This window comes from Apteryx mantelli, chromosome 29 (assembly GCF_036417845.1).
Source record: "Apteryx mantelli isolate bAptMan1 chromosome 29, bAptMan1.hap1, whole genome shotgun sequence".
NCBI classification, from domain to species: Eukaryota; Metazoa; Chordata; class Aves; order Apterygiformes; family Apterygidae; genus Apteryx; species Apteryx mantelli.
The window spans coordinates 6,698,624-6,722,714 of record NC_090006.1 but is presented as its reverse complement, the minus strand read 5'-3'; the positions used below and the strand labels follow the sequence as shown (position 1 = coordinate 6,722,714).

Here is a 24,091-nt window from a genome sequence, read left to right as displayed (position 1 = left end):
TCAGGACCAGGATCAGGACCTGGATCGGGACCGGGATCGGGAGGAGCGCGGCGCTGCCCGCTCCCTGCAGCGCCCGGTATGTGCTGAGCCAGCGAGCGGGGCCGGCGCGGGGCCGAACCTTGTCCCGGGGGGGAGCGGCGCCCGCGCTGCCCAATGGCCGGGGGTCCGAGCAAACACGGTTAAAGGTTGCTGATAAGTCGTTATCCGCCGGGCAAACAGCAGTGTCCGTCTCCATCGGCATCCAGCCACGGAGGCGGCTGAGGGAGGCTCCCTCCGGCGAGGGTCCGGCAGCTTGCAGGAGGTGCTGCCGCTTCGTGTGCTAGCTGTGTGCCCGGCACAGCCGGAGCAGCGGGAGCCGCAGCCGAAGTTGCTGCCGCAGAAGGAAGCACCGCCTGGCAGGGAGCCGAGCGTCCTCACCCGCGTGTCTTCTCGCTTACGGTTTTCTCCGCATTTCCAGCCAACTTCCTAATGAGCAAACGCGAGCTGATGTTGTTGTGAACTTGCCGGTGCCAAGCGAAGTGGTAGCCGTGAGGGCTGTTTTCAGGAGCGCCAGGGAAGGATGTGCTGCGGCGTGCCGGCGCCTGCACGCGTGGCCCTGGGAGCAGGGAGTGACCAGCGGGCGCTGGGGCCTCCGGCTGTCCTCATGACCCGGTCTGCGGGTGTCTGAGCTGGGTGGGCAGCAGCAAACCTCCCTGCCCATCAGGCGGTTTTGCTCCCCGTGTGTTTCTCCTCGGGAGGGAGCCGGGACCAGGGCGAGCAGTGCAGCAGGGGCTGGTGGCTGCGGCCCAGGGATCGCGACGGAGATGCTGGAGCAGTGATTGCACGCGGTGCAGCGCTGCTGCCACCTCGAGCGGTGCCTCCCCAGCGCAGCAGCGGGGGTTACCTTATGGGCAAGGTGGCGCCAGTGCCACCGTCTCCAGAAAATCCTGCACTTTGGGATGAGCTTCCGGGTGGGCAGCGGAGCCGCTGGTTTGCGCAGTCTGGTGCGGGTCTCTGTCGCTGCTCCTGCATGTTGTTGTCCTCACGTCAATGTGCCAGTGCTGGTGCCAGGTGCATCTGCCTGCGGCCCCTGTGCCAGGGAGCAGCCCGGCAGCATCGGCAGTGTGTTCTCGCGCTGCACGTGAGGCAGGTCAGCGGGATCGCGGGTGTCTGGGGGCTGCAGCAGTGCTGCCCTGCAGCGCTTGGGGACTGTGGGAGCCTCTGTGCTGACAGTGGTTTGAAGCGCAGGGCTGACCTGCCTCTCCTTGTGGCCGATACCTCCTGCAGCGCCGCAGCTCAGTGGGCGTTTGGCCTCTCCAGTGGAGATTTGTTTTCCCCATGCGGTCTTGGCGTGACAGTGTGAAATGTGCCCCCAGAGCGGCTGGCAGGTCCCCGGAGCGTGGGAACCCCTTTGCTGTTGTCTGCACCCAGCAGAGCCCCATCCCGGGGTGGCCGTGCCCGGCCGAAAGCATCACCTGCTCTGTGCCGCTGCAATCGGCCGGTTCCGCTCCGCTCTGTACCTTGAGTCCAGGCGCAGCTGCTCCCTGCACGAGCACGGACACGAGGAAGAAGCACTTGCTGCTGTCCCCACCGGGGAAGGGACATCCAGATCCTGCGGGGAGAGACAGGGTCGCAAGGAGCAGGTCAGTGCTGTGCCGTGGTGCCTTGGGGAGTGCTTCGGTGCTCTTTCAGGTGTGCCGAGATGCTGTCGGTGCTCTGCACAGCGTAAAGCTGTTCTTGTGTGAACCCACCGTGGGTGCAGATTCTGCAAAGTGTGTCCTCTCAGCAAGGGTGTAGCATTTTTGGGGTGTCTTTTATTTGACGGGTGGCAGCCCAGGGAGGCGGGTGGGTGCGACGAAGGTGCGGGCTGGTGCTGCAGTGGGAGCTCAGGGGCAGGAGCCGCAGGGGCCGGGACAGTCCCCTGCCGCCCTGGCGGTAACAAGTTGAACGGGGAGTCCAGCCAGACTGGATGGCAACTGCCGGCTACCTGTCCGCTCACAAATGGTCTGGGGCTGCTGTTTTGGCCCCGTGGGTGCGTTGTGGAGTGTGGCACCCTTGTTTTGGGCGGTGCAGTGGGAACACTGCTGTCCCCCTACGAGCACACCTGCCCTTTCCCTAGTGGAGCTGTGTGCAGGCCATGCACAGCCTGGCGACCTCCCTGGTCGTCCTGGTCCCCTGGTACTGTGTCATTGCACTTACTCTATGTCCATGGGCCTTCAGTCACCATCAGAGCAGAGTGGAGGAGTTCAGAGGGGAAGAGAAGGAGAAAATAGCATTAAAATCTTTCCATCTGTTGCTCTGCAGGACCAAGCAGCTCTGACCAGCTGAGGAACTGGACCACCACATGGGATTTGACCGGCCGGTTTGCAGTGAAGCCTTGTGCTCTGCCTACCTGCGAGGCTCCCGTTTCCTCCAGTTGGCGAGGATGCAGTCGGCGTAGATGAGGACGGGAGGAGGCCCAGGAGCTCCGAGAGTGCGCAGTAAGGTACCGCCAGCGTGCGGGGCAGGCTCTAGGTGCAAGGGGAGCAGTGTGAGGAGGAGCGGCAGGCGCTGCTGTGTGGGGCAGCAATGCAGAGGAGTTGGGCACAGCGTGGGGACGGGATGGGTCGGCAGAGTGGCCGGAGCAGGAGCGGGGCTTTGTGTGTGCAAGGCAGTGGCTGGCAGGGCAGGTGCCCATTGCGCTGGGCCAGGTGATGCAGAAGTAGAGGAGCAGCCTGCCTGGGCTGCTCTGGGCGTTCCCGTGCTGGTGGCCTGCTGGCTGCAGCTGAGGATGAGCCCGTGCTGCTGGGGAAGCAGCCTGTCCCCCATGGGGGCAGGCAAATGCTGCTGGCACCCAGCGCTCGGGTCTCTGTGGGGTGTCTGTGCTGTCCCTGATGGCGGGACAGCCTGGCAGTGCTGGCTAACGGTGGTGTTTTCTTGGGTGGCTGGATGGGGTGGAGAGCTGGGGAGCCCCAGCAGGGAGAGGGAGGTCTGCGTGCTGGCACAGCCTCGGGGTCCTGCTGCAGGTGTTCCCTGGGGCCTGGGGCAGGGCTGGCGAGGGAAGTGGCCCGAGGGACTGGGATCAATGATGTGATGTGTTGCTGGGGCTGTGCTCTGTCAGTCCAGGTTAGCTCCGGGGAGGTGCTGTGATGGGGCGGAGAGGGCCTGTGAAGTGGATGTGTTACTCGCGGGTGTGCAGAGCAGGGTGGCCTCTGTGGCCCGGGCAGCGGTCTGGCGGGTGCGAGGAGCGGCTGCTGTGCGTATGGTGTAATTTGGGTGCTGCTGTTTGCTGTGCAGGTGGCTCGCCGTGTGGCGTCTGCTGGGAGCCCAGGAGCGCTGAGGGAGGAACGCCTGTGCTGCCCCCCCCCCCCGTGCTGGATGGAGAAGCCTGTTCTGCCCCATAAGTGCAGGCCAGGGGTAATGATGTGCAGGAGAGGAAGCTGGGGCTGCCCTCGCCAGCCCCCAGAGTGGCATCATCACCCTGGACAGCGGCTCCGGGCAGGAGCGTCGTGTGATGGGAGAGCAGCCAGGCCTGCCGTGGTGCCCGCACTCCCTTGTGGCACCCTGCGCCCCACAGCCATGGGAAGGAAGGTGGCCTGGAGACAAGCAGGTGGGTGTCTTTCCTCCTCTCTTGCCAGTGAGGGTCTGCTTTCCCTCCCTAGCTGCAGGGGAGGTCAGAGCTAGGTGTGCAGCAGCCAGTGAGACCGGGAGGCCTTCTGCCTGGCCGGGTGAGTGTGGGTAGGCACTTTTCTAGGTGGTCTCAAGGGGTTCCTAGTGGTTGTGCAGCTGAGAGCCCTGGAGCTCATTGCCCTTGTAAAGAAGTGCAGTGCCCCAGAGCCTGTGGAGCAGTGCGGTGTGCTGTTTGTCAGCCCTCATGCTCCTAAAGTGCAGATGATGTAGGAGATGGTCCTGCAGTGGATGGTAACCATTTTGGGGGCTATGAGGAGCCTTTGTCTGTAAGAGAAGCAGGGCTGTGCAGTTTCCCCTTTCCTGGCAGCAGTGCTGAGGCTGATGTTACACTGGAGGTTCGTGTCCCTTTGTCATTCAGGGTGAAAGCAGTGTATGCCCCATCCCACTTGGAACTGGGAAGGATGCTGGCCCTGCAGGGAGTGATGCTGTGGTCTAGGTAGGCTGTTGGAGAGCTCCTGCACCTGAGGGGCTCTCTGTGGTTGTGCTGCTGGGAGGCAGAGCTGCTCTCCAGGAACCTGAGCGCTTGTTGTAAGGGATGGGGAGCAATGCACTGTTGGGGTGACTTGTGGCTAGCACGGGCCCTGGGAAATGGAGGATGGTGGTGTTTAGGAGAGCAGCTGCTCTGCAGAGTCTGGCTGCTGTCACTGTGGCCCACGCTAGGTGTGTTGTCTTGCTGGGTGCCACTCTGTCACCCTTGGGGCAGTGAGTGGAGGGAAGTGAGTACTGAAGAGGCACTGTTGGAAAAGCTCATATGTATGTATGTATATGTATGTGTATTTCTGCAAGAGTGTGTGTGTGTGTGTGTGTGTTGTGCCAGGGATCTGTTGTGGCTGCTGTGGGTGGATTGCACTTGCTAGGTGTGTGGCTGCCTGGAAATCCTTGGGCTGTTGCCACAATGATGGGGTAAATGGTGTTTTCAGGTTGCTGTTTCTGTTGAGCAAGGATGTGCATTGCTTCCTGGTGGTGTGAGGTCCTCCTTGGAGGTGAGTGTGCCCCTGATTGATTGCAGGTGGTGATTTCTCAGGGTCCAAGCTGCCTCTGGGAAGATGGAGCCCAGGAGCATGTGCTGTAGGATGGGAGGTGATGTATGTATGTATGTGTTGTGTGTTGTGACGGGTCACTTTCCGGAGGACTGTGGGGGAGGCGGTGCTCTGTCTGGATGTGGAAGCTGCATGCTGTGCATGGCTCTGGAGGGCAGAGGAGCAGTAGTAGGCTGCTGGGCAGGGTGTGGTGTGGGCCCTGGAAAGTGGTGCCAGGGTACTGAGGCAGAGTTGGTTTGTGATGGAAGTCAGTCAGTTAGTTAGTCTTGTGTGTGGGAGCTGTTTGTGATGGTGCTGTGTTTGTTTTCTGCAGGAGAGCTGGACTCTGGATGGGAAGAAGAAGTTGTGTGTGCCTGAAGCTTCTTGGAGGAGTGAGGTGTGGAGAAGATGCCCAGAGAAGAAGAAGGAAGTTGGGGCTCTGCTGTGGAGTCTGGGTGGGCTCTCCTTTGCAGGTGCTGGCTGGTGCAGTTGTCTCTCTGTCAGCCTGGGTGCCTCCTGGGCTCCCCACTCTCTGGTGGAAGTGCATGTGGACAGAGCCTTTGTGTGGACCTGGGAGGAGCAAGGCCTGGAGAAGGTGGCCAGAGCAGGGCTTGGAGGTGTGCCGTGGAGTCTGGGTGGGCTCTCTCTTGCAGGATGTGGCCAGTGCTGCCTGCTCTGGCCCCTCGTGGACTCTATGTTTGTTTGGTGGTGTAGGGAGTGCTGGAGGTGTCCCTGCTGGCCCTGGGCTGTGCAGGTAAGTAAGTAAGTGAGTGAGTGAGTGAGTTTGTAATGGCAGTGTAGGAATGTGGTCAGGAGAGGAGAGGTAAGTAGGTAGGTAGGTAGGTAGTTAGAGGGGGAGAGTAGAGTGCTGCAGGGAGTGTAGAGGGAGTGGGCTAGAGTGGTGTGGTGGGGCTGAGAGTTGCAGGGGGTGGAGTGAAGGGGACTGGGTCTGTGTGAGTGGTGGGCAGGGGCAGAGTGGTGAGGAGAGGAGATGTGGGGAGTGGAGCAGAAGAGAGTGGAGGGCAGTGGTGTGGTGTGGTGAGGTCTGAGGCAGAGTGGCCCGGAGTGGAGGGAGCTGGACTTGACTTGAGTTGAGTGAGGGAGGTGTGTGGGCAGGTAGGTTGCCTGGGTGAGTAGTGGCCAGATGATGGCCAGGAGGCTCTGTGTGCCTGGATGGCCAGGGAGGGAGAGATGCATAGGTGGAGAGATAGATAGTTGATGTGAGGAAGGAGGGGTTGCTAGCTGGAGTGGGAGGTGTGGATGAGGTGCTGCCTGGTGTTCCTGGGGGAAGAGGGGCAGTGTGCAGGGCAGGGCAGTGCTGGCAAGTGTGGAGGTGGAGTGTTCCTGGATGGAGGTGTGGGTGGGTGAGTGAGTTAGTTAGTTAGTTGGTTAGTGAGTGCCTGCTTGCTGAGGGTGAGGAGCTGAAGTGCTGGTGGCGGCAGCTCTTAGTCCCTAGGGAGTTTGTGGTTGAGGGGGCAGGCTGAGTGAGTGAGTGAGTGGTGGCTCTTAGTGGGGGGTGCTGGGGCTCCCTGGTAGGCCTCCTGGGAGACGGGCCAATGGGGCTCTTGGCCCCATGGCTGGAGATGGATGGATGGATGGATAGACAGGTAGATAGGTAGAAAGAAGGGGCCAATGAGGGGCCCTCTGGCCCCGTCTCCCCTGGTGGGGGTGGGCTCTGGGAGGTGGAGGGGTGGGTGGCCCCAGGGCCTGATGGGCCTGGGGCTCCCTGGGCCCCGATTGGAGGCCCCCGCTGGGGGGAGGAGACAGGCAGCCCAAAAGGGGCCGGGAGCAAGCGACCGAGGGAGCGCAGCGAACGGGGACGAGCAAACGGGGCAGTTAGCGTGGCAGTTCGCGGGGGCAGGGAGCGGGGCCGGGGCCCGCCACTCTGCCCGAGCTCCTGCAGCCCTCCTGGGCAGACCTCGGCCGCCAGGGCCCCTCTCCTCCTCCAGGTAAGGCTCCCTTCTCCCCCACAGGGCCCCGGCCTCGGGGCTGCCCAGCCTCGGGGGCCCTTCCCTGGGCCGGGCCTCCACCACGAGCCCCTGGTCCCCAGGCCTGCTCCCTGGAGCTCTGGCCCCAGGCTCCTGGCGGTCCGGGCCCCCAGGGCAGGAGGCTGCCTGGGGCTGGGCAGCCCCATCAGGACCCCGGCCAGGGCCCAGCGCTCTCCACCACCACCCAGAGCTGCAGCTAAGAGCCTCGTCCAGCACCACCCACCTCTGCCCACAGGGGGAGCTGGCCAGGGCTCGGCACCCTGCAGCTCTCCACCAAGAAGGGCCACCAGGCAGGCTGGGCACCTCGCACTCTACCCAGGCCTCCACCACCAGGGGAGCCTGACCCACCAGAGCGCACCCAGCAGGGCTCAGGTCTGCCCCACACACTCCACTTACTTACTTACTTACTTACTTACTTAGAGCTGGTAGCTCCATCACCCCAAGGGGGAGGCCCCACCAGGCCCTCAGCCCCAGCCAACACCAACAGCCACACTCAGACATGACTCATTCACTCACTAGGAGCCCCCACCACCACTCAAGACCCATCTATCAATCATCTATCTATCTGTCTTCCACACATAGGCCTCACTGCCCATCACCACTCCTGGGGGCAGGCCCCAAGAGCTGACACCCATCCCACTCCAGCACAGCTTCCCTTGGAGCCTCCTCCACACATCAGGGGGCTCACCACCCATCATCACACCTCCAGCCAGGCAGGGTACCTAGGGGAGGGCCAGCTCAGAGGGCCAGGGCCCGCACATCTTCACTGAGCACCACCGCCCACCAGGCAGGGCACCTGGAGAGCACTCAGCTCACAGGGCTAGGACCAGCCCCACTCCTGCCCATCATCTTCCTGAAGAGCCTGCCCTACTCACCAGCTGCCAGCACACACACAGGTCTTCCCATCCATCACAGCAGCAGCAAGGCAGGCCACCTGCAGGGAGCCCCACACAGGAGAGGCTCTGGCCATCCCAGGGCTGCACATAGCAGTCAGAGGAGCCCCTCAGCCAAGGAGCTGCTCCACACACTGGGCCTCCCACACAGACACCACCTGCCACACACCCACCAACAACCAACTACCCACCTAACAACTTCCTTGCTGCCAGGCTCCATGCAAGGGGACACTTCTTCACTCACCCACTCACAGCTCCACCCCAACAGGGCAAACAAACACCAGACATACATAGGCTCAGCTGGAGAGCTGCCACCACAGGACACCTGCAGGGACAAACACGCTCCCCTCCTCACCAGCACACACCACCTACTTACTTACCTACCTACCTACCTACCTACTTACTTACCTACTCACTCACTTTCTAAGTACCTAACTAACTAACTAACTAACTAACTTCCTTACTCACTTACTTACCCCACCAGGGACACTGCCAATCCCCACACCAGCCCCTTGCCACCTCCCACCACGCACACATATCCAGACACTCCAGAGGTCCCACAAGTAGCTACCCCCTGCTCTGCTCCAACAAACACCTCCAGCTCCAGGTGACACTGCCACATACCTCTCTCTCTCCCCCACCCCTCTGGCTAGCTCTGCCCCAGACAGACACCCCTGTTCAGGGCCACCCACACACAACTAACTGCAGTCCTATGCCCTCCAACAGCACCACTCTCTCCTGGAGCAGGCACATGTGCAGCAGACACCAGGAGGCCGTGCTCCCACAGCAGCCCACCCTGGCACCCACAGGCAGCCCTGCTCCCTCATTATCTCTCACCACACAGACAGCACCAACACAACACTCCAGAGGGATCACAGGACTCAAACATCAGTAGGAAAGAAAGACCTTTTATTGACCCCAACACAAGTCATGGGCACTTACTTACTTACAGCAAGCTCTGCACCTCCCTTCAGCAGAGCACCACAGTCATCCACAACACAGCCCCCCCAAGGGCAGGCATTCACTTCTTCAGTGGCCCCGGCCCAGCAGGACACTTCCCAAACAGGCCATGTCCCACTCGCTCTCTTCCTTTCAGGCGCTGCACAGAACATGTCCAGGCCCCACCTTCCAGGATCCACACAGCCAGGCACGTTGCACAACCCTGTTTGTTTGTTTGTTTCTTCATTACACACTGCAGAAAAACACAAAGCAGAGACTCCTGTGAGCCACCAGACCTCACCAGCACAGGCACAGCCCCAACAGAGCCTTCCACCCCAAGGACCTGCCGACAGGACCATCACAGCACTAGCACAGCAGAGGACCCTGCACGTGCAGCAGCTACCCTCCGGGCACACACCTAGAGCAAGGGAGAGGCACAGGGCAGGCCCCAGGGCCACCCTACAGCTGCACACACCTCACCTCATTCCCAGAGGGGGCTGGCACAGTGGCACCACCCGGTACTGCCAGCCTGCCATCCATCTGCAGGCCATCTGCTGCACCCAGGTAAGCGTGTCCTGCTACAGTCCCCAGGCAGACACACATCTGTCCCAGCACCAGACCCGCTCCAGGTAGAGGCAGGCTCCAGCCAGACACTCCTGCAAGGGCCATTACTCCACACCACCAGGTGTGGGACACACCACTCCCAGGCCACCTCTCCCACTTCCACCTAGCATGCGGCCCACCAAATCCTCCAACATGCTGGCACCCGCAGCCACAACACCCCCTCACAGTCACCCCACTCACTGGCACATCCCTGTCACCACACTCACAGCCACTCCTGCCCTCTGCCACAACAAGGGCCAGCACAAGCTCCCCATCCCCTGCAATGAGCAGCCACACACCACTACACTGATCAGCCAACACACACAACCGCTTCTGCCCTGCCCTGGTCCACCTTCCTTCTCCTGAGGCGACACTCCAGCCTCCCCCTGGCCCCGCTTACTTACTTACTTACTTACTTACTTACTTAGTTTTTTACTTCCTTCCCCTCTTACCTTCTTGCTTCCTCACTCAGATACCCCACCACTCCAGACCCCTCTGCAAGCAGCAGGCACCACTACCCCAAAGAGCTGTAGCATTCCCAGAACACACAGGATCCCCCCCCCCCACTAGCATCACCAGGGCTCCACCACCTTCTCCACTCTGCTACCTATACTGCCTGAACTCACACATCCTACCACATTCCACAAACACCACTCCCAGGCCACTATCATGGCATGCAGACTGCTCCCCACCACCCAGAACACCCCCATCTATCATCTGCTGCAGACTACCTAACTAACTAACTAACCAAAAAGGCCCTCTTTGGACAGACACCAGCTCAGCACAGGACACGCCGTGAGCTGAGCAAGGTTGGCCAACACTGACCTCTTAGCAGGCTACACTATTACATGCTGGACACCCACCTTGGCTCATCTGCACAGTCCACATCCACACACCTAGAGTGGCATGAGCAGAGGCATTCCTGCAAGTGCTACAGCTACAGCCACAAACCCTAAATAGTCCCTTCGGCACGCACCACCGCCCTCCTCCCAGCGCCATTCGTACTCCCGGAGCAGCACTCGGCCTTCCCTACGGCTCCTGTGGCCAGCTAATGCCAGGCACCGGCCTGGTCGGCACCCTCTGCCGGGGGGCCCCTTTGCTAGGCCTCAGCTACGTCACCTATGCCTTTCCCAGCACCCTCACCGCGACACATTCCCACGCTGGCTCTCCCCTCCTCACTCATCTCCCATGCACAGAAAGCCGACACACAGCATCCTCCTCCACAACGGGCAACTGGAGCCCCCGGTCCCCAACACACACACTACTCTCAGTACATTCTTCCGTGAGCCGGGCTAACTTACTCGTCACACGGTGACTCCTCCGGAGCGAGGCGGCCGCACCATTCGCTTCGCCTCCTTACCAGGACGGCAGCCCCGACGAGGACGGGCAGAAAGAGACAGAAACTTATCAGGAGCCAGTTCCTCACCACGTTCCTGCTCGGGACGGCCACATCATCTAGATAAAGGACAGAAATGGCCTTCTTAACCACACAAAGCAGAGTCCTTGGGACAAGAATGCTTACCTACATGGACCGGCAGAGCAGCACAGCTGGACATCTCTCTCTCGCTCTCTCGCTCTCTCTCGCTCTCTCCCTCTCCCTCTCTCGCCGTCTCTCTCAATCCATCTACATATAGATCTTTCTTTCTCTCTCCCTCTCTCCCCCCTACATCCATAGATAGATAGATAGATATCTCTCTACATATATCTTTCTTTATATAGATCTCTCTCTCCCCCTCTCTCCCCATATATATCTCTATATATCTATACATAGATCTCTCTCTCTCTCCCCCATCCATCTATATATAGATCTCTCTCTATATATCTATATATATCTGTATATCTCTATATATCTATCTTTATATAGATGTCTCTCTCCCCCCATATCCATACATATCTATATATATATCTTTCTTTCTTTATATAGATCTCTCTCTCCCCCCCATTTATGTCTATATATAGATCTCTCTCTCCCTCTCCCTCTCTCCAAACACACAGGAACAGGCAGACCTGTAGCTGTGTGTCACATGAGGACACAACTACTTCTTCAGACACCCGAGAGAGAGAGAGAGACACTCAGGATGCCCCATTCCCAGCACTCACAGCTCTCATGCAGCTGCCTCGGGCCCGCTCCTTGGCTACAGGACCTGGGCACGCTGACAGCCCCAAGATACACACTGGTGTTTTTTAACCCATGCCTAATGCACAGTACACGCTGCTTTTCCCTCCCTTCACCCCACACAAGGAGTACCTTCTTCCCAGTAGAGAAGGAACCGAGAACCAGAGCCACCCTTTCTGCTTACCGCCTCGGAACAGGCTCTCGCTGCTTCCTCCCATCGTGCTCCCTTTCTCCTGGCAGGTGGGTGGCTTCCAACCGGGAAGGCAATGACAGTGCCCTTTGTTGTTGCATACCTGCATCTCAAAGGAAGGGGCAAAGAAAACACGCAACAGTTAGTTAGTTAGTTAGCTAGCTACGAGGGGTCACCACCTCCAAACACTTGGCATAGACATCACGGCAAGTTGCATGAGGCAAAGCCTTTGGACACACAACTTGCCCAAGGTTCACGTGCACACGCTCACACACAGACACCCGTTTGTAGGCAGGGCCCTCAGCAACCCAGTGCCACAGCCACTTCCCACTGCAGAGGAGCAGGAGCAAGTGGAAACGCTGAGATGCCAGGACCGAGGTGATTTCGCCCTGCCAGCGTCACAGGCAGGGGTGCTCTCCCTGAGGCCACATCACCTTCTGTCCCATCTTTGGCATTTTGGCCCAGCCTCCAGAGAGGCCGAGCCGCTTTCTACTTTGCAGGGGCAGAGCTGAGCCCGCCAGCCTGCTGCTTCTCCCACACCTATAGAAGAGAGACGTTTGCTCTGTAGCCGCTACAAGGAGACACTCTGGGACTTCCCCTGCCAGGCAGCCACCCCCAGCCCCTTCTCCCTCTGGATACATCGTGCCGCTTGTGCGAGGGAGGGCTCAGGCAATTCCCATGGTCTGCAAACAGCAGTGCAGGGCATCATTACTTACACCGTGATTGTGGCACTTTGTCTTTATTTCACACTTGTAGTTCAAGACGGTAGCAGACACACACTTCTGGTTCATGCAAATCTAGAACCCAAACAAACACAGGCAAAACCCGCTCAGCAGACAGCACAAGAGTCACAAGCACCACCTTGCTCTGGAGAGCCACAGGGTTTTCAGGAGCCCGCCCCAGAGCGACAGGCTTTGACCCAGACCCTGTCCAACAACAAGTCCGTCCACGCACGGATCCCAACCCGTTCGGAAGACTGCCGCTCAGAAATGCGGCTGCTACCACGGCACGACCCTCTACAGCTCTTCCATCCACAGAGAAAACACCAGCATTTCTAATGAGCACCTACCATGTGGTCATCGCAGACGGTGCCGTCGTTCACCAGCATCGGGTCCCTCTCCGCAGGAGGCTTCATGTAGTCTAACGTCACACACAACGAATTCTGCACCCGTGCATAAATGACCGCTGCTCTCTCCTTAATAAACGGCTTATGACCCGGATATTCACAAACGAGCTTCCCACACCGGAGATCCCTACAAACACATCGAGAGGACGTTCCGAGGCCGCTGGTCCTCGCCACGGCCCTTCCCACGCCTTACCGTGTGACTCGCTGACGCCGAGCCGGCTCGTCGTGAGCTGCTCGCCGTACAAACGCTCCCCAGCACGAGGACTTCCTGCTCACGCTTCGGTCCCCTATAGGCCTCTCTCTCACCTCTGCTTCACGGCCCTCACCCGGGACGGCTCGGCACGGGCACCTCCCATTCCCCTCCTGGCCGCCATCGGCCCACACACGTACAGGCAGAGATTCCACAGATCCCACCCCCCTACCACCAGGAGAGCACGCTTCGCTCCTCCGCGACCGAGCGGCAGCATTCAGAAACAAGCTCCGCTACCATTTTGCCCCACATCTTGGCTCGCGAGGTTTCCCGCTCCGTGGCAGACCGTGCTGCAGCTGGGGAAACCGCAGCACCGCTCCTTCGTGACTGACTTACTTCCACGCGCAACTCTGGTAACCGCTCCGATTGGAGCCGCAGTGTCCCATTCTGTCCCTTTGGCCGTTAATTTCTTCGTAACAGGCCAAGGGCCCATTTCTGGCACCTGGGGACACAGGCCATCACTTACTTACTTGCACTCCATCCAAGGTCTCTCCACGCAGACGTGGCGAGCCACAACTTGGGCCATGCGACACGTCAGCACCTCAGCCAGGCACTCTGTTCTCTCCCAAGTCTCCGGGAGCGTGGCTGTGCAAGAACCCAGAGAATACAGCTTTCACACTTCCGCTCAATACAAACTAACTGCTCCTATACATTAGTCTACCTGCTTCACATCCTCACTGGAGCCCACACAGAGGCTTTGCTGCAATGCAGAGAAAGCCAGGCTTCTCCCAACACAACTGCGAGGCCTTCAGGGACATTGCTAGGATTCTCATCCCAGAGAACAGGGCCATCTGCTCCCCACGGCTCCCCGACACAGTATCGCCTAGCCAGACAGAAAGGCACGCGCTGCTAGGCAGTCGCGACCTGTGTGCCACGGCCTGCCAGTTCCCTCTCCTGCCAGGTATTTGCACTACATCCAGGTCCGTCCTTAACACAGGACTCCCAACACCATCCGCGCCACAAACGACTGCACACATGTCGCCCTGCAGTCGCAAGGCGTACGCTCCTTATCAGACATTATTCTAAGCACTGGGACCCTGGTGACCGAGCCATAGGTGAGACCGGGCCGCCGGCGCGGCACTACATCTCGCCCTGGACGCGACACATCTCCCAGGCTGGCGGTTTCCGGGAGGCGTCCCGAGCGAGAATATGCGTACCGAGAGCCGGCTCTCGTCACCCCCACCTGCCTTTGTAGGACGCTTTGGACCGACCGGCGATGCGCCCCACATGACCTGGCAAACCAGCACAGGAGCTCGTGGGAGCTGCCGATCGCGAAGCCACAGCAGGTGCTGCCTCGCTTACGGGCTGCACAACACCCCCTTCACCCCCCTGACAGCTCTCTCACGGGCACTCGTTCAGCCGCAGCAGCTTTCCTCACCTCTTTTCTGTTGCTCTCACTCTCTGCCTCCACACTCCTTTTCGGACAGCACTTTCCTTTCTCTTTGGAGTTCCCTCCTTCATCCTTCAGAGACCTCATCTGTCGCTCACGGTGGCAGACAGTCTCCATTCATGTTCATTCAGCTCGTTCCCATTCACACAGAGATGCGCGCTTTCTCCCAAACCTGCTTTGCTCCCTGCTCCCAGCACCTATTCTCTTACTCAACCTGGGAGCACAACTTCACTTCTTCTATTCACGGCCAGGCTAGTTCCATTCCATTTCCCCGAGGCTGATTGCCCCCCCGCGCTCTCTCTTACATACTCCTCAGCCAGTCCCCGGGCTACGACAGCAGGCTGATTAACAGCCTTCACGACGCTCGCTTCCCTGCTTTCCTCCGTGCCTCCTTTTCCTTCTCACGCACATGTGGGTCGGACTTCCGTCACAACTGGGCTTTCCCGACGCAATGATTTCACACTAGAGCTTTGGCGTGCATGAAAAGCACCCTCCCCGCTATGGGATCGTCCCCCCCACGACCGTTTGTCGCCGTTACCTTTCCCGAAGATCTTCTGACACTGCTTGTCGGCCATCTGGCAAACTCCGTGGTAACAAAAAGCGCTCCTCTTGTTGCAGGGATGCCCGTCCATGACCCAGAAGTTCGGCGTGCACTGCCCAGAGGTACCGTTGCAATACTCTTTCAGCTCGCACTCATCCTCAGGGCTGGTTCGACATAAGGTGCCTCTTTTCAGAAACTAGGGGAAAGAGGCAGACCGAGAGGAGCTACGCTTAGCACCCACACGTACAGGCAAAAGATTAACACTGTTACTAGGCAAAAAGAACGTGCTGGCTTTCCAGATTCACCCAGACTTAGGGAAAAACACCAGTATCTTTTCCAGGTTCGCCACAAACCACCTTGACCCCTACAAAAGATTAGCGCTCGGATCCGATCTGCAACTTCTCTCGTCACATTACCTTTGACCAGCTACGTAGCATCGGGGCTGCCACCTAACTAGACCTCGATTCTTCTCCCACCATTTTCTCAAAGACACTGATACTCTTCAGCAAACTGTCTCACCTTCATGCCTGCTGAGTTACGGTCTTTCCACCACAGAGTTTCCAGATGTCTGAAATCCAGACTCTCAGGAAAGAGATTTCAGGCATACCACAGCATTTGACATTCTTGAGCATTACATCAGCCACTGAGAAAATGGTCTGCCAACTCTTCGCAAACGCTACCGCCAGCTGCCCTTCTATACACACCGTTTAGAGCAGATATGTTCCAGAAAGCAGAGCGGATGGCCCCGAGCGAGAGGAATATCAGCTCCGCTCGCTTCTGACGCTAGTGCTCAACCTTGCCTCTCTCCATGCAGTACACTTGCAAGACCACAGTCGCGCTCACTCAGGAGCTGTGCCTCCAGTCGCAGGCCCCCGGGATTTTTACACATCGGAGGACAGTCGGCACCTAGGTAGTCCGCCATGACGCAACACTCTCAGTCAGCTTTCTGCACCTTCGTTCCAGCCCTCCCATCCGAAAGACCAGCAAATCCCCCTCTCGCGACACTCCCATCATGCAGCCCCCCGCTGTGGCTCGAGCCCATCCAGGCGGCTTTGGATGCTTGGGGGGCCAGGCGCAGATTTATCCATGATACTGCACACCATCGCCGAAAGGAGTCTAACGGCTCGGTACGGCCCATGCTGCAAGGCAAAATGGGGAAAATGCTACAAGCCTTGCATGTGGAGTTAAGGTAAGGGGTCTCCTTGCTCTCCGGTCTGACTGACAGTACTTGGAAAGAGGGCAAAGTCGCTGCTCCCTACAAACACCATCCTGAGACACAGGCACTTTGCTGGCAATAGTGCTTCGGGCAACTCCGTTTCCTATGATCTCACGGAGTCTTCTCGTAAGAGTTATAAGGGGTACTTTCAGGTGGAAAGACAGCCCCATTTTTAGCTACCAAGTCCCATTATGCACATTCTTCCAATGAGGCTCGCAAACTAGCAATGTCCACCTGAGGCCCACTTTCAGGGAATGCCAGGTGACCATTCCCGATATGCAGCTTACCTGGCATCTCCAGCAGCATGGCCCGGACAGGCATTCGACCCCTTTCTTGAGTTTGCATCCAACTGTACAGCACTGATCACGCTGACATTCCTGAAAGTTAACAGCAGAGATGATTAGCTAACAGATCAACTTCAGCTCAGCTACCTCTCCCTTCACGGATGAGGAGATACCGACAGAGGCAGCTTTGCCACTCTTCCCAGGAGCGGCCGTAATCACAAGCATCCTCCTGAGGGGAGCCGTGTCCAAGACATGCCAGCTGCCACCAATCAACCACCCATGTGAAGGAGCTACAAAGCAGCTCCTCGGGCAGGACACCCCGTTCGGTCCTCACCACTGCACGGTACTTGAGGAAGACATTCTGTGTGTTACGAGGCCACGGGGGAACCACTTCAACAGCTGATGTGCCTCACAGACACAGAGAGCGCTTGCAGATGCACAGGCTAGGCTGCACCCAGGCCGTTGCAACAAACGGGAAGGCAGCTACCGACAGCGTGCTCGTCCGCCTCCAGACACAGCCAAGTCCTCTGAGGCCCTCTGGTGGCACCCAGAGTACCGCTCCTACCTTCTGCTTTCTCCATGGACTCCGCATTAGCTAGCAAGCTGTCAGCAAACCAGAGGCTTGGCATAAGCTCGCCCCCTGCCTTTCCAGCAAGGGGCAGTTGCGCCGTTCCTCCTCATGTCATAACCGCCCGCCCGTTTTGTGTAGGTACCCCGTTGCCAAATGAGATTGGAGGCATCGCAAAGCAGACAGCTTCCGTGACAATCTCTCGAGAACCCCTGCGGGTTGCTTCCCTCAGGGGGGATGGAGAGGAGGCAACTGCACGTTACCGCTAAAACTGGTCATGAGCTCACGCCATCCACTATTAGGAGCAACACAAGCGGACGCCCTCTTCGACAGTTGCTTCGCACATGACTGCGACCGCGGCCGAGCGTCTGCAGAGCGCCCGCGCTCGAGTGAGGTGCCGCGAGGCCCCTGGCTGGCCCTCTCTGCCCTCTACAGACCTCTTGTAAGTACTGGAGCAAGTCACACCTCTCCCCTGGATATTTCTTACCCCCTTAGGCCCCGAGCCTACTTCTTTCTTTCTATGCCCAGGCTCCACAACTAACCTCCACTGAACCACAGTCACAAGCCTCTCCCGGCTCCACCACTTTGTTGCCGCACACGGGAGCTTTATACGAGATGTCCATAGTTGGCTTATTCCAAAGACATTGCCCTTCTCCAGTGGTGAGAAAATGCTGAAAGTCTCTTATGCTGCAGCTGCTGAAGGCTTTTGTACCAGTCGAGCGTCTGAAATTCACAGAAAACCACTCCTGTAAAAACAACCTGCATTTTGGCGACTATGTGTCCCCTTGTGCCCCCAGAAACGGGGAGGCTTTCCGCTGGTGTCGCCAGCAGAGCCTGGCCGCTATCCGAACCTGCCGGTCTCTGCATGCTTCTGTACTTTTTACCTGCTCTGCCTCTCACAGGTAGCATTTCTGTGACGGTTACTCTACACACACGCACACGACACACGGCGGGAGCGCACGCTTTCCAGCCCTACATCACTCCCAGGGCCTTAGACCTTGTCAAACCACACGGGCAACGAGAGTCAGGGAGGAAGTCTTACGCTGCATTGCTCTGCATTAGGCAGGTGGCTCCCGCGCAGCGACAGCTCCTGGAATCGTCGTAGCCTATTCCCAGGCTCAGCCCCAGCAGCTGCGCGAGGATCACCGAAAACGTCTCCAGGGTCATAGCTCTTCGGTACTACAACAGCAACAAGGACAGACCTAGGACTTCTGTCACCTCCGGACACAGGGCTCTCCTTTTCTCCTTTGGGGCTCTCAGGGGCTTATCTGGCGATAAACAGGCCTGACTGACAGAGTGCATGCCCTGCAATTTCGGGGTTTGCGCTCTTCACATCAGAGGGGGCAGGAAGCTAGGAAAACTGCGACTGCTTCTGACCCCAACCCCTGCTTGGACAACTCTGGGCAGAGGATCTAGCCGTGACGGTGCTCGGCGGGAGCTGAGGGCAAACACCGCAGTGGGCCGCGAGGCCTCAGAGCTCTTGCACAAATAGCCTCAGGCGTGGCCCGGAGCAGAGGACCGCACGTGACATGGGGCAGGCCCGTCTGCGCTCCCCACTCACGTTAGCTCTGTAATATAGCGCAGAGGTTGCTCCGCATCTGCCCATCTTGCAGTCGCCCCCTCCGTTCCTACCGCGAAGGGCAGCGCTGCCTCTACCGCCAGGGGGTTCTTAGTTGTGAGGTCAGGTGTGGGGCTTGCCTCTTTCTTTAGGCAAAGGTCAACACTTCACCGAAACACAGAGTATGTTACGGGTTCTAGGAGACAGGTTCAACGGTACCGTACCAGGGCAACCCCTCCAGCATAGTTCTTGAGACACAGCCTTCTCACAGAGGATGCCCCCACATAATGGGGCTGCTCCCGGTACCTGCGGAACAGAACTGGCTCTGGGTCACACGTAGGCTGCTGTACATCACATCGACAGCTTCCTACCCCTTTCATTCCCAGGCTGCCTAATGGAGCTAATCGTGCTTCTCTTACACAAATAAGTACGTTATGTCCTGGAGCCGCAAGACACGATGCGTATTTTTCCACTGCAAAAATCTCTGCAGTAACTCCTCAGCATCTCCCGTGGTAGGGATTTTATTCTTTTCTGTCCAGAACTCCAGGGAAGTCAATACTATCGTCAGGTTAAGGCGAGTAAACATCTGGAAACACAAGGACAGACCTGATGTTCCAGAGAACCCAGCTGTTCCTCAGCATCCAGCTTGCTTTGCCTAGGGGGCCTGATCTATACCGCTACACCACAGCGCCTACACTCTGAACACAGCCACAAGCCACTTACACTGTTCACATAGCTGAAAAGCTGCGCTATCTTCTCTGTCACTGCATCCTTGTCTGCGCCCATGTAGTCATACTGAAACAAGCAGAGGAGCACATCACTGCGAGGCGACAGCGTTTGGCCCGTAACACTGTCCTGATGAATCGCTCAGTGTGCAGGGAAACTCTTTGGGAGTGCTCTCCATGCTCCCTGCTATGCCATGTTCTTACTCATACCCAGGAGGAAGGCAGTTTGAGTTGCCATTTCGCAGAGACTGTCAGGCCCCGTGCAAATTCCCTTCAACGTTCCCTGAAGCCACCATACTGCTGCACATCATAGAAATTTTTACCAAAAGGAACAATGTACCGTGGAGAGTACAAAAAGACTTACCAGAGCCTTGTCCAAAATTGCATGCACTTCCAGATATCGAGGGGATCTAGTGACAGCTTGCTTACTCTTCAAGAAAAAAAAAAAAAAAAACCACACATTAGTGGATGACTTCTTCACTTTATAACAACTCTGCAAAAGAGACACTTAGGTCTATAGTCAATTCGGGCACTTCAAAACCAATTACATCTGTAGGACACACGGTCCCAATCGTCTAAGAAACGATTCCGTACAATAACCACACCGTGACACGATCGGCCATGCAATCAGCCCACATCTGTAGCACCTGACATTTTGGCAAGGCCCCTGACCCACAGAAAAGGATGGCAAATTCTAACAGACCACAGAGACAGGCATCCCCTCCTTCCTACTAACACCACCTCCGGAAACTGGCTGCAGAGAAGTAACATGCACCGGCCAACTGACATGTCAGGTGCTCTCCTAATACTTTACAATCCTGGCGTATCTGTGCCACCTGGTAAATTCCAGCAAAGGCTACATCTTTCCCGCCTCTCTCGAGCGGGTCTCTTCCACCTCATTACAAAGCACGCGGGGTCGGGTCCTTGCGTGGTAACTGCTGCCCAGAAATCCCCATCCCCCCCCCACCCGGCTGAGGTCGTGCTCTGTCCTTTGACCGTCCTCATAGCTTCTACTTGTCACAGGCAGCTCAGAGACGTTATTCTTTGCACAAATGAGTTTCAAAACCCTTCAGCACTTGACATCCTGAATACACCCAGGTGCTAGGCTAGCAGCTTCGCTCCAACGTCCAGAAACAACACGCAACCTCGCAACAGGAGGCATCCTCAGCCTAGGGATTTCCCAAGTCCACATCACTTCCTCACGAGCCTGATGCCTGATTCCACAGAGAACAAAACGCAAAACTGCTGCACGCTGAACTCACTTGCATTCCTGCATTCAGCTTCTGCGAAATCTCCTGAGGCTGTGCAAGAGAGCTGTTTTCTACAAAAAGCTGATTCTCTACATTTTCATTCCTCTTTGGATAAATGAGATGCTGATATCCTGATGCAGCGTCCAGAGGCTCAATTCCATAGGTGGCATTCGCTAGCTGCAGAACCCCACTGCAAATCAAAGGCACAAAGCAGCAGCAATGGCTCCTTCGCTGCCTTCGGACAACCACCACGGACAACCCACAGCACTCTGGCTAATGCTCATCCTGCACGTGCAAGTGACAGATTTACCTCAGTCCAGAGCAGGTGCTAAGTGCCACGAGGGAACCCGGGAAACCTTCCACATAGCCTTCATAGAAGCAATCGCGCTGAAAAGGATAAAGACGTATTGATGGCATCACGGCTGGTAACAGCTTAGTGTCTTGTTCCTAGAGACCTGGATGGCGCTGCAGCATCAGACCTTGCTGCCACCTGTGCCACGTTCCCCCTGCCCCTGCAAAGAGCAGGCTCCCAGGAGCAACACGCAGAGCATGCAGGCAAAAGCGCGGTGCCACAGGAACAGACCGACACAGTGCAAACCTTCCCTGATCGCCTTATGGTCCTTGTCCCTTCATCAGCTCACTAGCATCTTTGGGAACCTGTTACTTTCCCATGTCAGCCCACACTGTGGCAGGATGCAGGCCAATGCACGGCCTCGGCACAGCTCTCCTCCCGAAAGCTGCATTAGCCGGGCAACATGGCTATTGGCCTCGTAGTAACGGCGGCTCCCAGAGCCAGCCCGTGCCCACAAAGTGCACAACAGGCTTCAACACAAGATGTGGGATCGTTTGAATCACCGCATCAGGTAGAGCCTGTCAGAGGTCGTGCCCACACTGCCTGCACACCCCTGAGCTCCTGTGCCACAAACCAGGAAAGCTGTCTGGCTGCTACCCCACGCCTTAACCTCACCTATAAAACTTCCTCGGGAGCAGCACTCCTGCAGCAGGACATCAGGCAAGACACTGCTTTGGCAGCGGTCCAGCTACTTGCTCGATCACCAGTTACCGCAGCTCTGCACCATCTACAAGGGTTGCTTCTCACTAGAGTGCAGCCGCACCTCCGTCCTTGGGAGAGCGCCCAAGGAAAGGCTACTTGGGCTCTTCCTAAAACTATCCCTATGCCAAGAGACAGGTGACTGCAGACCTGTCTGAAGGGGTGACGTGCAGCCGTCCTGAGAACATCCCGCCAGAGCTGGCAGTCTGTCAAAAGAGCTACAGATACCCGCCCCACCACTGCAGACACCTGAGCCACAGGGACACGCTCCTTGCACAAGCTGCGGAGGCTCTCAGGCCTCATCTGGGGGGAGCCCCCCGCTGCCCATGGAGGACATTCTTCACTAGAGGACAGCAAATCTTAACGAGTAAAATCCTGGCGCTACTGGCTTTCCTTTAGGCCTGCCAACTTGCAATGTCTCGGAGTAGGATCTAAATGCTTAGCCCTGGATTAACCACAGAAAACCAAACAAAGTCTGCCCTTGCGATTTCTCACATGCTTGGCTGCTTTTCACCAGGGAGAGCTGTGCTTTAGGAGGAGAACCAGAAAGTGAACAACCCGCCCGACGCAACGTTTCCTGCTCTTTCGCAGAAGCTCCTGCTAAGGGCTGAGGGAAACGTGCTCTTTGGACTCTGGACAAGATTGGCCTCGTCCTTACTCTTGCACCTAGTCCAGGGTCCATCATGCAGCAGACACAGGCTGACATCTGAGAGCTTCTCCTTGGTTGCTGTGGCAGCGTGGCCCTGCACTAGGCACGTATGAGTACCTTCCCTCACAAAACGGATTGGCGTACCAACCCAGCAGATTGCCAGACCTGGCTGAGCTCATCTCCAGAAATGACCACCTCCTACAGCTGTCCTCCTATTGGGACATTCACTGCTTAGATGGAAGCATCCACAAGCAGGGTGTTTCTGGAGCACCGCAGCAGGCTGTGCGCTGGGCCGAACGCGAGTCACATCAGCCCCGCAGCGAGCCGGGGAGCCTGCTTTCACAGGCAGAGCGTCACAGACGCTGCTGCAGGCGGCGGCCAGGCAGAGCGGTATCAACCACTTCTGCATTTGAACACTTCTGTTTCCATTATCTGAAATTCTCAGGGCAAGTTTTGGTTCCCTTGAGAAAGTTCCTGCTAGCGAAGTGTCAGAGATGAATACAAAGTGTGCAGACTATTCCAATAGAAGTCAATCTTAGCTTTCTAACAAGCATGTTTCTTCAGAAGCACTACTTAAATCACCTCTGCTCTCTCAGAATTACGAAGGTATCGCAGACAGTAAACAATTCTTACCTTGATATGCGCAAGTTCGGACTTCACAAACCCCCCTCGGCTGTCAGTATAAATCCTGAGGTCGTTGGGCAAAAACACTCTACATTAAAAAAAAAGAGACAGAAATTTTGAATTCTGCTGTTACCCTTACACATTGCGGACACTGCAAGAGGCAGCTACGCTTCTTTATTCTACGGCAATGACTCCACGCTCTTTATCCAGCCCCCTGCGCCACCTCAGGGATCACTGTGCGCACCCCCTTCTCCTGCAGCTCCTGTCCCCCCAAGAAAGCCTTCTCGAGCGCAGCAGCTCGGAGCAGCCCTGGGGTCACGCAGCTACGAGCCCTTCGACACGCTGTGAGGCACAGCAGCACCTGCCATCGCAGTACATGTCCCCAGCTCCCCGCGCACCCAGGGCTGGGGCCCGTTCCCGTCCACGTTAGTGACCGGGCTAAAGCGCAGGAAGGCTCCATGAGGACGGAGGAGACGTGTCCCTGCTACAGCCGTGGCGTGGTGTGCTGAGCAGCAGTTGCCCTGTGCGAACCCCCAGTCCCGAGAGCAGGGATCCTGGCCGAGGTTGGTTTGGGGCCGGCGGGGCAGGGGGGACGCGAGGGACCACACTGCCCCCCTCCCAGCCCGGCCAGGCCCGCCAAGGCCCCACTTACTGCTGCCGCAGGTGGACGGTGTGGGGGGTCCCCTCGATGGGGACGACGTAGGCCAGGGCGCGCTGCCACGGGGAGCACAGAGAGCAGGGTTAGCGGCAGTCCGGCCAGCCCGGGGGGCCGCAGGGAGTGGGGTGCAGCGCTGAGCGCTGGGCCTACCTGTGGGGCGCCGCGGGGCGCTGCCACCCGCCGCGGCACCGCCACCTGCGCCCCGAGCCATGCCGCTGCACCGGGGGGGAGGCTCCGCACTCTGGTCCTGGCCCCGGCCAGCTGCACGCCCAGCGCGGCCAGCAGCCACAGCCAGAGCCACAGCGACAGCGCCGCTCGCATCGCCCCGGCGGCCCTGCCGGACAGGGCGATGGTCCCTGTGGTGTCCCTGAGCTAATGGTGATGGACCTCGGGGTGTCCCTGCACTAACGACAATGGCCCCCGGGTGTCCCCACTCTTAACGGCGATGGTCCCCGCGGTGTCCCCACGCTAACCCGGGGTGTCCCTGCACTAACGCCGACGGCCCCCTGCCCCCGGGTGTCCCCACTGTTAACGGCAACGGTCCTCTGGGTGTCCCCGCAGTAACGGCAACGGTCCCCTGCCGCGGGCGTCCCCGCGCGAAGGCCAACGGTCCCCGGGTGTCCCCACGCTAACCCGGGGTGTCCCTGCACTAACGCCGACGGCCCCCTGCCCCCGGGTGTCCCCACTGTTAACGGCAGCGGTCCTCTGGGTGTCCCCGCGGTAACGGCAACGGTCCCCTGCCGCGGGCGTCCCCGCGCGAAGGCCAACGGTCCCCGGGTGTCCCTGCGCTAACGGCCACGGTCCC

At 58.2% G+C, this 24,091-nt stretch overlaps 1 protein-coding gene across 1 annotated transcript; it reads right to left on the bottom strand.

The window, feature by feature from the left end:
• Positions 1–8,458: 8,458 nt before the first annotated feature.
• On the bottom strand, positions 8,459–23,607 carry LOC136994451 (disintegrin and metalloproteinase domain-containing protein 18-like). The gene is made up of 17 exons (XM_067312282.1): positions 23,527–23,607; positions 23,281–23,342; positions 22,638–22,716; positions 20,615–20,691; positions 20,317–20,494; positions 19,419–19,484; positions 19,053–19,124; positions 17,814–17,950; positions 17,314–17,494; positions 16,207–16,296; positions 14,701–14,899; positions 13,243–13,357; positions 12,466–12,649; positions 12,113–12,193; positions 11,391–11,499; positions 10,392–10,545; positions 8,459–8,740 (listed from the first exon to the last, which is right to left on the bottom strand). The coding sequence occupies exons 1-17, from the start codon at positions 23,605–23,607 to the stop codon at positions 8,734–8,736; spliced, it is 1,872 nt and encodes a 623-aa protein (XP_067168383.1). The 3' UTR covers positions 8,459–8,733.
• Between the last annotated feature and the right edge of the window lie 484 nt (positions 23,608–24,091).